This window comes from Phodopus roborovskii, unplaced genomic scaffold, assembly GCF_943737965.1.
Source record: "Phodopus roborovskii unplaced genomic scaffold, PHOROB, whole genome shotgun sequence".
Classification (NCBI taxonomy): Eukaryota; Metazoa; Chordata; class Mammalia; order Rodentia; family Cricetidae; genus Phodopus; species Phodopus roborovskii.
This window is the reverse complement of record NW_026126597.1, coordinates 1183342-1198275: the sequence shown is the minus strand read 5'-3', so window position 1 is coordinate 1198275 and position 14934 is coordinate 1183342. Positions and strand designations below refer to the sequence as shown.

The window sequence follows — 14934 nt, the reverse complement described above, 5'->3', positions numbered from 1 at the left end:
TTCGAACTCACAGAGATCCACCTGTCTCTGCTGGAATTAAGGCCACCACCCACCCCTGGTTGCTTTTTAAAGTGATCATCATATTAAAAAGTGGTGTTCTGTAATCTAGAACAACAGAAACATTTACCTGGGACTCAGATGAGAAAAAAATATGAGCAAAAGGGAAAAGAAAAGGAGTCCTGTGCAGCTCCAGGCAAGCTACTTTGTCTGCTTTGAAACATTTCTTTCAAAATTTACCAGATTGTAACTGAAGGTCTCAAAGGTGGGATCTGAGGAGTCAGCATGCAGCACACAACACACACACACACACACACACACACACACACACACACACACACACACACACACACACACACACACACACACACACACACACACACACACACACACACACACACACACACACCACGCGCGCGCTAAACAGTCCGTGGAAGCCTCATTTCCACAGCCTGAGCCCGAGACAGCCGCTGCGCTGCAGTCCCGCCAGCTGCCAGAGCCGGGTGATCGAGGACGCGGGACTACTTCCCCGTCACAGCGCCGCCGCGCGGCCACGAACGCCACTGCCTGCCGGCAGATGCGGACCTTCAGAGACCGGAACCAGGCTATCGCGGATGTGGGACCGGCGGACGGAATTGTTTAAGTACCACCCTCCGCAAGGCTGGGCAGATAGGCGGAAGTGAAGGGCTGGCTGAGCTGGGGGAGCTTTGCCTGGGTGGCGCTTTCCTGTTCTCTAGTCCGCCCCCGCCGGAGGGGCTCGGCTCCGGGATTCAAGATGGAGTCGTTGAGTAGAGCTGGGCAAGAGATGAGTCTGGCGGCCTTGAAGCAGCACGACCCCTACATCACCAGCATCGCAGACCTCACGGGCCAGGTCGCCCTGTACACTTTCTGCCCTAAAGCCAACCAGTGGGTGAGTGAGGCCAAGCCGCGGAGGGTGCCAACCTGGCCGCCGCCGCCTCTTAAAGGGGCCGCGCAGGCAGCTGAGGATTGGGGGTGGGGAGTGAGGCAGGACCGCAAAGGCGAGGCCCGGCCGAAGCCAGAGCGGTGACCCGGGCACGCGGGATTTGAGGAAACAAGCGGAAGAAGTATAGCAGGAAAGATCGAATGGAGGGGGGGAACGGGGCAGGATCAGTCCTTTGGGGTCGGTGCTGGGGACTTGAGTAATTTACCTTTTTTACAGGTTGCATTGGAAGGATATGAGACAAGTTAGATTTTTTTTTTTTTAAGTGGCTGAAATCCTGTGTTTGAGACTTTGAGAACTATTAGGTAAATTGCGTGTGCCTAATCACAAAGTTCACCCCTTACCCTCAGCCGACCTAAATGAGGTGATTTGGATTTGAAGCTTAAAAATCAGTTTCAGGAGTTAGTCCAGCTGTAATCGAATTACCCCAGAGTTTGAGGAAAGATTTCAAGGCACCTAAGGAAAAGGCTACAGTAAGAATAGGGCTCCTTGGAGACTTTTGCAGGGAAAAGAGACCAGTGATATCTAATTTTTGATGGCTCACCTCTGAGGACTTTTTGGATTTTGAGTGGCGATGGAGCTCCAAAAAGTTACAGTGCTTATTCACTGACTGGTTGGCTTCAACCTAAAGCACCTTTTAGTTGTTTACAGGATTTCCCATTTTCTTGTGCTGATTCTTCCTAATTAATTCATCCAACTGTAAAAGCTTCATGCTTTTAATCTGTAACTGTTGGTTGGATAGAATTCATCAACGATTGGTGTTCAGCCTTCAACAAGTAATGAGGTCCTTAAACTAACAAAATGCTGCGGGATTGTTGTAACTTTTATTCAGTGTGACATTGATACATAGATGTAATTTTGTGAAAATGTATTGCCATTTATGAAAGTTACTTCAGAAGAAGTGTCCATAACCATTTTACTTCTTCTGGAGGGGAAAGGGATGTAAGAAGCCACTGAGAATGAAATTATAAACTGTTTTACTGGTATACCTGTTTTAAACAGTGCCTTAGTTTGATGTATTTTGTATCATTTTTCTCTGTTTGATCTATATGTAAATTTGTAACATAAATGCTGCAGACAAATGGTGAGAATTTGCATGTAGCATTTATTAGTTACCTATTTGTAGTTTTCCACAAAGGCTTGCAACACTTGAGGATTTTAACCGTGGAGATGTTTAAAAATGAAATTGAAACCTAAGCTGCTGTTTATTTGGATTTTGATACATGATGCATTCACCATCATCTTTCTCGTATTTTATTGGTGGTGAGTTTGTAATTTTGCCCAATGTATTTTGGGAGGCAAGTTTACTTTTACACTGGGACAACTGGCTATCATTTTCTTCTGATGAGAAAAAATTTTTAAAGGCCTCAAGAAGTAAAAGGTTCATCATGATGTGGAAATGTACAAGAAACAGATTCTTTTTTTAATTTTTTATCACAACAAATTGACATAACATCATTTAAAATATCAAGATCCAATGTAGGGCATGAACTACAGACTGACAGGATTATTTGGTTTTAGGAAAATAAGAAAATTACTCTGGCTGTGCCTAAAACCTGACTATGCTCTTGTTGCAGTGTGCTGGGATCACAGGCATGCACCACCACACCACCACTGCCTGACTTAGGTTGTATTTTCTTGTTTCATTTCTTGCAGTGCAGAAGATCAAACCCAGGGCTTCATAATGCTATGTGAACACTGTACCTCTACCACAGTATCCATCCAGCCAAAGCTACAATTTCTTAATCAAAGTTTCAAGTGTTTATTTTAAAAACCTACCAGAATTGCCTAAATCAGAGAATGGTTTCTATCCATGGTAGTAGTCCTTAACTAACCACAAAATTTGTTACTAATGAAAATATTTCTAAATTCTCTAGAGGTGAAACAAAGTATATAAGAAAATTTCCCAATGGTTAGGGATTTGGCAGAGTGGTGTACAGCTGCATCATCAGTCCCAGGCCCTGATATCAGTTAACTTTCTTTTACTATTAACTTTGATAGACTGTTAAAGTTTGGTGGGTTTTTTTGTTTGTTTGTTTTTAAGTTGCAACAAAAAAATACTTCAACTCAACAATAAGATACCTTGTTGAAAGGTTTTAGCTTTGGCAAATTTAAAGCTGGGGCTGAAAAGATGCTTCATCAGGAGCTTAAGAGCACTCACTGCTCTTCTGAGGACCTGGGTTCAGTTCTCAGCACCCACATGGAGGCTCATATCCATCTGTAACTCCAGTTCCAAGGGATCCAATGCCCTCTTCTGTCCTCTGTGAGCTCCCAGCACACATATGGTACACAGACATGCATGCTGGCAAAACATGCATTTTTTTTTTATTTTATAAAAGTTAATGCATAAAAATAAAAAGTAAAACTAATTCTGGTTTTTTTGTTTTGTTTTGTTTTTTAATGGTCCTTAAGATTTAAAATAGAAAAATGTTGAATTGGACGTTGCATACACTTAATAGAGTTGAATGAATACACAATTTGTAAAGAACTTGAGGTGCCCACATAAAAAGCTGGGTGTAGTGGCTTGTATTTAGAGTCCAACACTGGGGAAGTGGAGACAGGTGGTTCCCTGGGGCTCACTGACTGGCAAGCCTGGACAGACTCTAACTCAGAAGAACAAGAACAGCACCTGAGGGTGACTGCTGACCGCTACACAGTTACACAAACACCTGCATGCACGTGCTCACACACACGTACACACACACACACACCAGGTTTCACAATAAATAAAAAAAGTTGGCCTTAAAGTATTTCTTCTCCACTGGAACCATTTGACATTGGATTATTTGTGGAAACTAACAGAATTACTATCTGTTACAGGAGAAGACTGATATAGAAGGGACCCTATTTGTATATCGAAGGTAAGTTTTTAAAGTATGTTTCTATTTCACTTGAATGGTGATCAGTCTCATGTAACATGGTCCATTTCTATTGTGTATTTGTCTTTGGAACCTTCCTGTTTGTTTTCTTCCAGTTTTCATCTTCATGTAATGCAATCTTACCCTGGCTGTTTCTCTTCTCAAAATCTGACAAAATTATCTCAGGGTAGAAAGCCTTTTCTAATAGTGCATCCCAAAGAGATGCCTGCCCAACTATCCTGTGTTAAGAATATGAACGTATGAATGTCTGTGGGTACAGTACTTTAACTATAGCAGTTGAGACATCAGTCTTGCTGACCTGTGGTTTCTAATAAGAGTTTGTCTTCTATGACTGGTTCTGCCCGTTTCTTTCCCAATGTTCTGAGTTTTATTGTCTTTATTATATATGTTTTATTTTAAGAGTTGCTTAGAATGCCTGGGTTATTCATGATTGAATATATTTTACTTTAAGCTTCTGAAAATTCTTTAAATTGTTGATTTGTAATGGTTTACAGCATTACCATGTTTGCAACATAGGGGCCTAAAGGACAGTCCACAGGATATAACAGTCTTCCTAGATGCCTATAAATCTTGTTCTTAGAGGCAGATTCCTTTCCTTGTTTTCTAGAACTTAGAATGCTGGCAGCAAGATTATTGGTGTCTGGTTCTTTTTGTATTGAGTTAGGTTGAAGAGTGTGTGCTGTTGAAGAGTGTTGAGTGCATTGTGTATTGAATCCCCTTGGTTAGGAAACTATTCTTGCAAAGGTCCTCAATTACAGGGAGCTTTCCTTCTAGTAGTGGGAGAAAGGTTGTAAATAGAAAAGCAGAGTGGGTGGAGACTGAGGTGAGAAGGTGATGTGAGCAGATGCTTGCTGGAGATGCGATGGTGGTGCTAATTGGGGGCAGTAGGTCACAGAGGTCTCAAGATGGACGCACACCTGCTGATAGTGGCCGGGAGCCAGCATGTCCCGGAAAGAAACACAGCAGGCGAAGTGGGGTGGGAACCTTGGTGACTTCAACTTTTCTGCTGAGGAATTGAATCCTTATAAATACTGAGGAGCAAGGAGGGAAATGGTCTAACTTTTTTTTTTTTTTTTTTTTTAAGAGTTGAGGCCTAGCCAGGCAGTGGTGGTGCAAGCCTTTAATCCCAGCACTGGAGAGGCGGAGGCAGGTGAATCTCTGTGAGTTCGAGACCATACACAGAGAAACTCTGTCTCGAAAACCCAATAAATAAATAAATAAATAAATAAAGTTGATGCCTAAACCCAGGACTTTGTTCATGCTAGGCAAACATTCTGCCCCTGAGTTATATCCATGGCCTTGTTATTTTTGTTGATGCTGATTGTGTCATGTCATGTGACAATGTAGGCATTTTTTTTTTTTTTAGTGAAAATAAAGTAGTTGATAAAATTTCTACAGATTAAAAGGTAACACATGTTCTGTCTTTAAATCTAAGGTCAGCTTCGCCTTACCATGGTTTTACCATTGTCAACCGACTGAACATGCACAATCTGGTTGAACCAGTGAATAAAGATTTGGAATTTCAGCTCCATGAACCATTCCTCCTGTATAGAAATGCAAGCTGTGAGTATATCTGTTTACATTTACCAGGGAGACTTTAGTTTCAGGACATTGGATTTTAGAGTTTCAAAGTATACAAAATATGGCCTACACTCTACTTTATGATTATAAATGTATTTCTTGGTAAAAGATGAAACTCTTTTGAATGTCTCTGTTATATGACTGTATGTATTCATGAGTGCACATATACCACAGCCCATGTGTGGAGATCAGAGGACTCTGAGGACTCTCCTTCCAGCATGTAGGTCCCAGGCATGGAGTTCAGGTTGTCAGGCTTGACTGCTGGTCCTTCACTCACTGTGCCATCTCATCACCCCAAAGAGTCAGCATTTCAAGCTAGCTCTAAAACTGATAACATTTTTGCAAGTAACTAATTTAGGTTACTTTAGTTAACTGTACTATGTAGCCCAATTGTTAACATTATATTTGTTTCTGTTATAAAATATTTAGTCCTTTGTTTTTGTTGTAGTACTGAATTCTTGTTAGTTTATATCCCTGAGCAATAGAACTTAGTCTGGGAGACACAGAATGAGAGCAGATACCCATGTACTTTCCTGTGGGTGGTGGCACTTTTCAACCTCTTAGTTTAATAGAGTGTCTAGTAGGTATCAATACTGTGTCAAAGCTTTTGTGCTTTAATGTTAGAGAGTACCTGTGTAGGATACAAAGGTGCATGGCACACAATTAGTTGGAGAGTTCCTAGTCCAAGGTCTTTTCAAGCATTTTTATAGGTTCTGATAGTGGTTGACATGCAGTCAACAAAGCTCAGAATAGCTCTTTTTAAAAGTATAGATGTTCCTAACCTCACAGTGAAGTTACTGGCTGACAAATCTATCATAAATTGAAAGTTCACTAATATACTTAAGCTACCAAATATCATAGGTCAACAACACAGTATTCTGTAGACTATTGGTTGTCCCCTGTGGTCACATGGGAGTAGGAGCTGTGGCTGGTTGTTGATGTGACTCTACAGCACTGCAGTAGAGTCTCCCATTATTCCTACTCCAGAGTAGTGTACAGTCCAAAAAATGGTTTTACTTAGTTCATGCTACTTCACAACATTTTGTAAGCAAAAAATCTTAATCAGATTATTATGAGTATGGAACCATCTGTACAAAAAAAGTTTACTTAAAGGATAAGGATATTGCTCAGAGGTGGATGAATCCTTAGCATTCATAGGCTTAGGGGTAGATCTCCAACAACACATACACATTGGATTCTGATATTTCAGTATGGGAATGAGAAGTGTGATTGAGGACAGAGAGCCAGTTTGCTTGTCTTTGACCCATAAGTGTGGTGATAACCCTGCTTGTACAAATAAAGTCTGTCTGAAGATCAGAGGATGGAGCTTGCCACTAGCTAACTATTAGAGGTCAGGAAGTCTGTACAGACAGACAGGAATCACATAGGATATCAAAATAGTGAATTCTTTCTGCTTATTTTTAAGTATCTAAGCAAAAAACACATCTATCTTGGTTTTTCAGTAAACTATTTCTCAGGTTTTTAATATGTCCTACAGACATTAGAGATACATTTCGAGCCAGGAATGGTAGTATATACTCATTATCCCTGCACTTTGGAGGCTGGGCAGCCTGTGTTGTAAGATCTCAGAGTCAAACAAAAAAAAAGGCATGTTAGTTAATACCTATAAGTTCAGGATATATGTGAACTGGTAAGAAAGTGGAATGTTACAAATGGTCATTTTATGTTAAATTTCCATTGTGGGAAAATTTTTTTAAAAACACACAAACTTTTTAGTGTTAAATTGGATAAATCCTGCTTTTTACTGTTTTGACAATTTTGTATTGAGTTAGGTTTTGTATAGTCATTGGGGAAAATCATCAAGAGACTGATGCACCTGGTTATCTGTAGCATAAGCCTGGCTCCTTCACAGTTACAGTCCTGTGAGACTGACATACACTGGGCATGCTGGAGATGGAGCACACCCTTAATCCCAGCACTCAGGAAGCAGAGGTATGTGGATCTCTGTGTGTTCAAGGCCAGCCTGGTCCACACAGGCCAGCCAAGTCTACATAGTGAAACCCTGTCTTTAAAGCCAAACAAACAAACAGAAAAACAGGTATAGAACCTAACTGACCTACCAGAATTTGGGTTAATTGGAAGTGATTCTCTAGTCCTTGTGCAGGACAAATAAAGGCAGGTTTATAAGCAAACAAACGATCGTCTGCCTCTACCATGTAAAAACCAAGCAGCTATCTAGACTGTAAGTGGGATCAACATGAAGTTGTCAGTGTTCTGTCAGTTTAATCCATTACAGTATCATAGATTAGTAGATGTTACTCATCAGCAGTATTCATAACATTAATTGAAGTAGTCTTGTGGAGAAAAGTGAGCTAATGCTTTCTGTTTGTGGTTTTGTTTTATTCATCTTTGTTTTTTAAAGCTTTTAAAAAGTACAAAAACAAACATTTCTTTTCTTGAGCAGAGAACTCACTTATCCTGGTTATCCATTGGGGATAAAGGAAGAGCTGCATTAGAGGTGACAGGACAGCATAGGGCAGTGGTTCTCAGCCTTCCTAATGCTGCAGTCTTAAGAGTCCTTGTGTTATGGTGACCCCCCCAACCATAGAATTATTTTTGTTGCTACTTCATAACTGTAATTTTGCCAATGTTATGAGTTGTAATGTAAATATTTGATTTTCCAATGGCTTTGGGCAGCCCCTGTGAATGAGTCATTTGACCCCCAAAGGGGTGGAGACCCACAGGTTGAGAAGTACTGGCATAGGGTAATGTGGGTCTTAAGACTCTTGTGTAATGAGCTGCAAACATAGAACGTAACTGTCAGTCAAGAAGCAGTTGAGTTGTTTGGGGATTTGTCCATTAAATAAACGCTAGGGTATGGTTCTGCATATGGGTAATTATACCTGATCCTGTAGCTGTTTTTTTGCCATTCTCCCATGGGAGATGCCACCAAGCTACCTGACCCATTTAACTCAAATTATACTTTCATATCCAGCTTTTTCTCACTTGGATTCAGGATTCAGTTTTAGAGTAAATGAGGGCAGGGAGCAAACATTGAATTGTAACTTTGTCCAATTCTAAACTGTTAGTTTATTTACTTTTTAGCTTTTCTTTATACTCGTTCACCTACTCCTCCCCAGAAAAAGGTACCGGACAGACAGAGAATTCAAGCGTAAGCTTAAATAAAGGCTCTTTGCTTTTACATACAGGACTTGGTCTCCTTGGTGGTCTTTGGGGGACTCTGTGATCTGGGCATAACATTTAAAACCTTAGAGAAAATACTTTCGTTGGATTTGGTGATCCTTGTGAATCTTTGAGAAATACTGTATTTTCATTCTGTCCAAGCGCCTTTTGGTAGCTACCCAAGGCTTTAATTGAACTTCAGTGAGGAACTGAGGGGTTGCAGATTCTGTGGTTACTCAACAGTGGTGATGGTCTTGCCTCCACCTCTCTGCTTTCCATGTTAAAAGATGGACAGACAAGATACTCTGGTGTTTAGAAACTTGCTCGGGAGTTACAAAGCTGGTCAGTTATGTGGAGTCTTTGCCACTGCAACAGTAAAATTATACAACTGGGCCAGAGTGGTGCTGTGTGCTAGAGCTCTGCAGTGATGGAAAGCTTCTTCTAGACTGGCACTGTCTAACACTGACCACCTGCCAGCGCGTTCGCTGTTCTCCTCTTCCCGTACAGTTTACAGCGACTGACTACTGAGTGCCAGGGTGTGGCTAATCCATGTAAGGAATGATGTTAATTTGATTAGCCCGTTTGAGTTTACCATATTGAATAGTGAAGTCTGAAGCATACCATTTAGTGTGTTCTATTTAAATAACACATACACTTAGGAGGCTTTTGTGCCTCCCACTTAGTCATTCCTTTTTGAAATTTATAAATGATTTCTGCATTCACAAGCTGCAGAATAAATCCCTAAGAAAGCCTTTATCACGGTAGTACTGTCTTAGAGTGGAGTTTGGCTACAGATAGTTAAAAGTTTTGCCATCTTACTGACTCAGACTTGGATGGATCCCTTAAACCTGTTGTCAAGTGCTGTGTTGTATCCCCATCTTGGATCTAGCCTGATGATATTAATAGTGAAACAACTGTAAATACTTAAGTATTACCAGGGTTCCCTTATAACCCAGGCCTATAGTATTTTTCATCACTTCTCACAGGAACCACAAGCAAGCTGCTCCTTAGGGGATCCACTTCGCTCCTCTTCCCCTCTTTTTTTTTTTTTTTTTTTTTTTTTTTTTTACAGTGGTGCTGCCCACACCCAGTGTCTTACACATGCTAGGCAAATATTCTTCCTCTAGGCTACACCCGCAACTCTGCTTCTCTTTACAAATATCATTTTCAAATATTTTAGATACAGACAAATTGAGGGGAAAAAAAAGATGCATGTGCTAAAATTAAGTCTTTAAGGCTATTTTTTATTCAAGTAGTCAAATGTTTAGATGAAAATTGAACCCAGGACTTTGTACATTCTAGGGTAGTGAGTACCACTGAGCGACATCCCCTACTGCCCAACTTTTGATTGGTTGTTACTGTTGTTTGAAACAGTGCCTTTCATAGCCCAGGATGATCTCCAACTCACTGTATGACCTTAACTCTTGATTCTCTACTGGAATTATAGGTATGCCCAGATTCCCAAATCTTTTTTTTTTTTTTTTTTAACTCAATAGAAACATTTCTGACAAGTAGGCCATGGTGTACAGGTTATTTTGCTATGTGAAGCATTAAATAATAGCAGAAACCAAAGAGGGAGTAGAGGGTTTTTTTTAGAAACCAATACCAAAGTGAAGACTGAAACCTAAATAAGAGGCCTCTGAGCTTAGCTCTTGCTGCCAGCTATGATGGGGTCCTTGGGGGTGGGAAGTCTTCTACATTAAGGATGCTATTATTTTGTGTGATAGGACAAGGAGACAAGATTTCACAAATGTGAGAAGTTTGAACTGAGACACAGATAACAGTATCTGGCCAGATCTAATGTTCTATACATATCAGTTAATTGAAAAGAATGTTTTGTCAGCCTAGTGAGATGACAACTAAGTATATTGAAGTCTGAGTTATAGGTTCAATACAAAATGTCTTCCCAAAAATTGTAACTATAGGCCTTTCATCATATAAATTCTGAGTTTGAGTAAACTGCTAGGTATGCAGTCTTTCTCTGGCAAAAATTAACATAAAACTAATCACCATCCAGTAAGTATTCGAAAATACTGGGCAGAAACTATTGCAAGACTCTTTGATATGTCTGTAACCCAAGTAGCCCATAAATATCACATAAGCTTTGTGGTCCAAAGTTATTGATACCCAAGGAGGTAATTCACAGTGGGTAGAGAGAGATACTATACAACAAAGAGCAGCATTTAGACAGCCTTTCCCCAGAACTTCAGTTAATGGAATAACCACTTGAAGAGCTTAATGTCTATACTTATCAAATGTGGTTTACAAGTTAAAAAGAATTTTAACTACAGAATCAAATGCTATTAAAAAAATAACAAATATACTTGGAAAGTAACCAAGTACTTGGAAAGTAACCAAGAAATTAAAATTTTAGTTACTAAAATAAATTCTCAGGGGCTGGAGAGAGAGCTCAGTGATTAAGAGCGTTGGCTACTCTTCCAGAGAACCTGGGTTTAATTCCCAGCACCCACATGACAGCTCACAACTGTCTAAAACTCCAGTTCCAGGGGATTTGACACCCTCACACAGACATGCATACACATAAAATAAAAATAAATCTTGAAATAAACTCTTTACCTGGATTCAATAACTATAATTTTAAGTAAGCATATACACATTGCTAAATTAGAAGACTATCTGAGGAAATTGAGAATGAATCCCTCAGAAGGAAAAAAGGAAGGAAAGTAGGACAAGATTGTCCGAATGTTAAAGTTGAATAAAAAGAGGCAATATCTGGAGAAATTGTAATGGAGAACTTTCTAGCATCTGTAAAGGATGTAAGCAGCTCACCCTGCTGCACTATCGTAGGAACAGTAGGAACCAAAGGCTACTTGAGATGGAGTCACAGGAGCACCCATCAGACTGACCACGCATGGCTCCGAGAGCTGGGGAAACATTCAGTCAGCGAGTAATTCAAGAGAACGCAGACATTTCCAACAAAGGCAGAATGTTTGACTCTACAAGAGCCTGGCTGGAGGGACTCCCAAAGCAGCCTGTGCCATGTACAAGCCACCCCATGTGTGGCTGTCAGCCCTGAAATGGTGCCAGTGCTGCTGAGTTTTAAATATATTTCATTTTAATCACTAGTCATTAATTCCAACAGCATATTTCCAAAGGTAGAGGTTAGAAAAAATAAAATAGAAGAGATAAGAAACAATGGTGAAGGGGGGGGATGCTTGGTCTGGAGACATGGCTCAGCAAGGAAGATGCCTGCTGCTGTGCAGAGACTGGCATTCGGTCTCAATACTCACATCAAGCAGCTCCAGGAAGATCCCATACCTGTGGCATTACATACCCACTCACAGACACACAACACATGTAACTAAAAATAATAGAAATCTTTGTTCAAGAAAGAATGGTGAGCAGAGAAAAAGAATCAAATCAAGATAGGCAGTATCTGTATAAAATGATGAAATGCCTGGTTCTGATAGAGGCATCAGACAAAGCAAAGCTGCTCAGTGCTGGAGCAGCTACTCTACTGCTTAACGTGCTCGAGGTCTGCAGCACAGTTTGAAGCAAAGGTTCTGAGAGCAGTAACGTAAGACAAGAGTTTTTCACACTGAAAATATTCCAAGCTTGAAATGAGAAGAGCTGTAACCAGGCATTGTAGCTCACACCTATAATCTCCCACTCAGTGGGAGACTGCATTGAGTTCAAGCTGTCATTACTATGGTGGTCTGAGCTGCAAAGTGAAACCTTGTTTCTAAAGGGAAGAAGGAAGTTGAGTGTGGTGGTGCACACCTTTAATCCCAGTACTCAGGAGGCAGAGGCAGGTGGATCTACATTAGTACAAAGCCAAGCCTGAGCTACACAGCAAGTTCCAGGACAGCCAAAGCCACAAAAAGAAACCCTGGCTCAGAAAACCACCAAAAAAAAAAAAAATTAAGTAAAATAAAAATAGAGGGAAGAATGGAGAGGAGACACAGAGAGGGAGGGAGTGAGGGGGAGAAGATGAGGGTAGCTTAATTGATTAGCTGTGAACTTTTAAATGTTGTTGAAAATGGGAGGTAGAATGAGCTATATCAGCCAGATTCTAACCAAGAAAGGTTAACTATGTTAAGAATATATAACTAACAAAATGAAATCAGAAGAGATAGAAATATGAACATTTTTGAACAACTTTGTGCCAAATATATAGAAAGTAATAAACTGAATGTTAAAAACCCATAATTGCTGGTTCTTTAAGGTTACGGGCTAATATAGTTAGGATAAGAGGTTAGGAAAGAGAAAAGGAAATCTGAATAAAGATAAAGGAAAATAAAACTGAATAGAAATTAATTGCAGAAATTGCATTGTGAGAGTAAAAAAAACAAAACAAAAATCTCTTCTGTAGATAAAGTGATTGGTCCATCAACAATTAAAAACAACCAGAAGATATAACTGAAGATATTTTTTTAATACACAAGTTTTAGGAACAAGCAGAGAACTTTTTGCCTGAGTTTCAAACTTAGATGAGAGGGTGTTTCCTAGGAATGTCCCATTTAACACAAGTGTCTTCAGGCCTGAACAAATCAAAATTCAAACAGCACAACTAACAGTCTAAAAATCTCCCCCATGATGTCTAAAGAAATTCCCAGAGGCATGTTGTGTTAGGTAATGATATTAGGACAGTCTCTGTAGGCCAGACACTAAAAGGGCATACATTTCTGGTCTGTCACCACAGGAAATTTGTCTGCTTAGGCTGTGCTTCTGTCTGTGCTGAGGAAGTCAGTGAGGCAAGCCGCCTCACTATTTCTCCTAGATCAAGTTTTTCCCCAATGTCAAGGGTCCATTGATTGCTACCTATTTTTGTGAGCACCTTAGAGTTACAGTGATAATCTGGAACCCATTTTTTTAATGTATATGCTTCCTTATTAATGATGAAATACCACCAAAAATATACTGTAAGATTATGTTCTGAGCAGCAACAACAAAAATAGAAGAAACAGGCAACTTTTTTAAATAGCTAGACTGTTTGAAATAACCCAGTAAATCAAAAATACTAAGTTTGTGATATCTTCAAGCTTTGTAGAATCAGTTCTGGCATTCAATCATTTTCTTTTATGCAAACTATCTTGTATTTATTTCCTTTGATAAAACTATCTCAGCTGGGCAGTAGTGGTGCATGCCTTTGACCCAGCACTTGGGAGGCAAAGGCAAGTGAATCTCAGTGAGGACCAGGTTGGCCTGGTATACAAAGTGAGTTCCAGGCTAGCCAGGGCTACACAGAGAAATTCTGTCTCAAAAAGCAAACAAACAAAAAACATAAAAACCTCAAATTGCTTTTTACTTTGTTTCTAGCTAAACAAAGATGATTAACTCATATAATGTCAACTCAGTGATGTTTATTAGATATATCATCTGCCTAGCACCTTATCAGATGAATTTATCTTATGAATTTTAAGGCTTTTCTGCATTTTCAAAGAACTTTTTTTTTTTTTTTTTTTGGTCCTTAAGTTCTCCTCATTTTGGGGTGGGGGGAGGACTATAAGTAAAATTTACTGAAATGTATTTCAGCTTTCAGTATCTTGTCTGTCTTCCTCAGAAGGGCTAAGATTCTTAGTGAAACCAGCAATGTCAGGTCATGCCTATAATTCCTGGCACTGAGGCTGAGACAGAAGGATTCACCAAGGCTAAAACCAGCCTGAACGACACAGCAGTGACCATGGACCAGACCACTTCTCCCCACCACAAACAGAGACAGAGAAGTTTCTTATTAAAGGAATGCAATTTCATCAAGGCTGGAGCTATATACATGTTTAATTCTTAAATAGCTGCAGAAGAGTGGCAAAAACTGATGATTTACTGTCTGAAACTTCAAAGAGTTACCAATTGTAAATTTGAAAGATCAGGCTTTTGGTGCTGAAAATCTGATCTGTCAGATGTGATGATAGTTTGCATGTTTTTCTTAGTAAGTTTAAATTATTTATCCATTAATTAGAAAAAAAATGTGTGTTGCAGATTTTCCCTTCTCAGTCCTAACCTTACTCTGTTGTGGGGGAAGTCAGATGGTAGTTTTAACCAAAGAGGAGTGATTACTTTATACACTTCATTAGACTTACAGTTTTTGCTGGAAGGAATTACCTAAAGGTGGCCTCCCGCTGAACCCAATTCCCTCATTTTAAGATGTTTTCTATAATCCTAATTGAGCAAAGTCCTTTTCTGGTTTTCTAAGATATCTGGATATGTCCTGATTTTCATCTTACCTGTGGTTTGTTGTATAAAGCAGTATAAAAATAATCCTATGTAGATAAAACCCAAATCTGTAATTTATCCAAATAGTGTTAGTGACATACAGCTGCTAGTCGAGTATGCTACTCTTTAGCCTTCTCAACAACAGTCAATACCTACAGATACAGCTGGTAATAAAAATGTTACTGTGTTAACTCACCT

The 14934-nt window shown here is 39.7% G+C and overlaps 1 protein-coding gene across 1 annotated transcript in view; it reads left to right on the top strand.

Annotated features, from left to right (window-relative positions):
• The first annotated feature begins 669 nt into the window (after positions 1–669).
• The window catches only part of Dcp1a (decapping mRNA 1A), a 46590-nt gene continuing 32325 nt past the window's right edge, over positions 670–14934 (top strand). The window contains exons 1-3 of the mRNA XM_051204753.1: positions 670–907; positions 3779–3819; positions 5273–5400. Of these exons, the coding sequence (XP_051060710.1) occupies positions 773–907; positions 3779–3819; positions 5273–5400 (304 nt within the window). The 5' untranslated portion in view covers positions 670–772. The remainder of the gene's footprint in view (positions 908–3778; positions 3820–5272; positions 5401–14934) is intronic.